This window comes from Lathyrus oleraceus, chromosome 6, assembly GCF_024323335.1.
Source record: "Lathyrus oleraceus cultivar Zhongwan6 chromosome 6, CAAS_Psat_ZW6_1.0, whole genome shotgun sequence".
NCBI classification, from domain to species: domain Eukaryota; kingdom Viridiplantae; phylum Streptophyta; class Magnoliopsida; order Fabales; family Fabaceae; genus Lathyrus; species Lathyrus oleraceus.
The window spans coordinates 212,247,581-212,250,853 of record NC_066584.1 but is presented as its reverse complement, the minus strand read 5'-3'; the positions used below and the strand labels follow the sequence as shown (position 1 = coordinate 212,250,853).

Genomic DNA, 3,273 nt, shown 5'->3' with positions numbered 1-3,273 from the left:
AAACAAGTAACGGTAACCAGAGGATTGTGAAGAAAGGTTAGGGTTCAAGCGTCTTGCAAATGAAATCAGCCGAACTAGAGTTTTGGAGAACGTGGAGTTCTTGCAATAAGGTAGCTACAACCGGAGGTTTGTTCGGAACGCTTTAAGGACTTGGTTCAACTCGAATCAACGGGATAGAAGTGAATAGGATCTGCAACAACACTTGGGGTTGGTTAGTGGTCATCATTTCTTCTCTTGTTTAAACTTTGCAACTTGATAATAAATATCTCAATTCTAGATTTAGAATTGGGGACAGACGTAGCCTAAGTGAGGACAAAATGGGAACTGCCTAAACAAATCTGGTGTTGTTCTCTCTTTCTCTAAACTCTTTAAAATATGCATAAATTGAGTCTTGTGTGAAATTGATTGAAAAATTAATCTCGCTTAATTATTGTGCATTGAAGTTGTTCGATAAATTGGTGCAATCACTTTGATTGCAACTAAGGAAAATTCTGCACAATCAAATTAAGACTTGGTGTGGAGTGCAGACCAAGTGTTTGATAAAAATTAACCTCACACAAGTGTATCAATATTTTACTTGTTCTCTTATTGTGTTAAATCATCATTAGCAGTAACTATATCAAGGATTGGTGTAATTAATTGATTGATTAAGATAGTTGTTGATTATCTTTATCTTAGTCATTCCATTTGGTCTCAAGCATATCCGATCTTTCCATTAACGGATCGTTTAGACGAATGTGGTCTAGGGAGCTTTCGCAACCTTTGAAAACAATTTTTAAAAAGCGCTAAATTTTAAATACTGATCTATTCAACCCCCCCCCCCCCCTTCTAGATTGGTACTATCCTCTAACAGATTCTTCCAGAGTCTTCAGATGATAGTTTCTGTGAGTATATTCTTTTGGCCATGCTTGTCTTCAGCATCAGCTAAGGTAGTCAGCACTTCTGGACTTGGTGTGATGTCATATATTTTTTCATCAGATTCATTTTTCATTGGAGTCCTTTAGAAGATTTTATTAGGGTACCAAAATGTTTCACTCTTTGTTATCATCAAAACTTAGAGATAAATTGCAGAACCAAAATCCTATTCTAACAATCTCCCCCTTTTTGATGATGAAAAAACTTCAGACTGATGGTGAAACAATGATACTTCACAATATTTAGAGAAAAATAAATTCAGCGTCAGATATAATATGACTCCCCCTGAGATTAACAAGCTCCCCCTAAATCTGATACATAAAGAGTTTAGAGTTTCTTACCAGAGACTCTTATGTTGCTTAGCTTGTTTCTCAGATGTTTAATTTGACACTTCCTACAAGAAAACTTAGCATGTGCAAAATATTTAGAGTTTTAGCATGTAAGTAGTGCATTATGAGAATCAGATATTTATTTCATTAGAATGTTATTTATTTATTTCTCCCCTTTTTTGTCAGACTCAAAAAGACATAACAGAGAAAATTAGTAGAGCAAACAAACTTTCATTTAGAGGCCAAAATACTTAACAGAAATATCAAAACATAAAGTTTAAGGTGCCTAAGGGTTTGGAGGAGGAGGCATCCTCTAAAGCAGCTGGGTGAGAAGATTCTGGATGCTGGAGTTAACTGAATCTTGCTTGTCAAGTATGGCTCTCACAAGATATTGTTCCTTCTGAAGTTCTTCTAGAGTCTGGAGCACCAATAGAGCGATGTCAGATGTCGATGACTCACCTTGAGTCAAAGTAACTTCTTTTGCCTTAGCAGCTTCCTCTGCAGCAATGTGTGTTGCTTCTTTAGCGTTAACCTTAGCTTTAGCTTCAGCAGTAACAGTAGCTTTTCCTCTGGCTTCCTTTCTCGCCTACTCTTCAGCTTTTAGTCTTGATTTTTCTTCAGCTTCCTGACGTGCTTTCTCTTCAGCTTCTTTGGCCAGACGCACCTCTAGCCTCTCCTCAGCTTCTCTGACATAGTCATTTCTGACTTGTTCAGAGAGTCCTTTCAGCTTGAAGACCTCATATGTCATCCATCTTAGAAATCCATTCCAGTGAGTCCTTACTTCAGAAGGATTATCACTTAAGTTGGATTGTTCAGACAGTGTTATGAGCTTCACAGCTGAAAATTCTGAAAATAAAGAAAATGACTCTTCCAGGGTTGGGAAGGTTGGTTCAGATGGAGTGGGAATGGTTTTATATGGTTTAGTGTGAGGTTCAGAGGGAGGTTCAGAAGGTGGTTCAGTTTGAGGTTCAGAAGGTGGAGATGAAGGTTGTTCAGAGTGTGTTATGGCTTGGAGTTGGAAAAAAGTTGGACAGGAAGGGTCAGGGATTTCTGGATGTTCAGAGTCAGAAGAGATGTCGTAATATGGAGGAGAAGAAGGAATGGATGAAGGAGGTGAAATGGATTCATTAAGATACCTAGCTTCAGATATGGGGAGTGTTGTTGTTTCTAGGTTGAATTTATATGGAGGAGATGAGGGCATGTTGGGTTCAGAGGGAGTTGGAATTAATATGGTGGATTCAGATGGAGAGTAGGTGGGGGGAGGTTGAGGTAGAGAGGAAGATATTTGCTTTAAACTATAATTTAAAGGAGCTTCAAAGGGATATGACTTACTTAAAATAGAGGAGTCCAGAGGCGCAGGCGATCTGGTTTCTGAAGGTTCTCCCAGCTTCCGAGTTTTCTTCTTCTTTGACTTCTCATAAGGCTCTCTCTTCCTCTTCATGAAGTTACGTGGTTGTTCTTGAAGCCATACCATTGAGAACTCTGAGATGTCCACTCCTTGAGATGCTAGATCCTAAAGGTAATGGGCAATGACCTTGGAGGATCTATCTTGGAGAAAATATAGAGACCATTAGGTATCTTTCTATGACCCTTCAGAGCTTCCCAGGATGTGCCCAAGGTTGGCTTGACTGAGACTCTTTCAATGACCCCCATGCTCTTCAGATTTCTGGCATTCAGAGGCTTGCCAACATCTACAGTCACGTCTTCCATCAGGTTGATGGATATCAGATGGTCCACCAGCCCACTTTCGATCAGAACGCCGAAGATGAGCCTCCCCAGAGGGATGTAGTTTATGGGTTTCATGTGGTTTCTTGTATCCTTGATTTAATCCCTCAGATACTTAAAGAGTAACGTTGGTAGATTCAACTTCAGTCCCTTGTGGAGCAATACAAGATGCACTTCTGATATGTGTTGATGTAGTCAAAAGAGTTTGAAGTTGGACGGTGGTGGATGGTACCCATAATGATAGTCAACCAGACCCTCAAATTCTGGTGAAGTTCCTTTTTCTTGGATGATTTCCCGTCTGAGT

At 39.4% G+C, this 3,273-nt stretch overlaps 1 protein-coding gene across 1 annotated transcript; it reads right to left on the bottom strand.

Annotated features, from left to right (window-relative positions):
• Positions 1 to 1,830: 1,830 nt before the first annotated feature.
• LOC127094822 (uncharacterized) lies at positions 1,831 to 2,718 on the bottom strand. Its single transcript, XM_051033597.1, has one exon. It carries the CDS (start codon positions 2,716 to 2,718, stop codon positions 1,831 to 1,833), a length of 888 nt encoding a protein of 295 aa, XP_050889554.1.
• Positions 2,719 to 3,273: the final 555 nt, after the last annotated feature.

Coding starts and splice junctions, on each gene's coding strand:
- LOC127094822 (XM_051033597.1), bottom strand. CDS start 2,718: ATGGTATGGCTTCAAGAACAACCACGTAACTTCATGAAGAGGAAGAGA.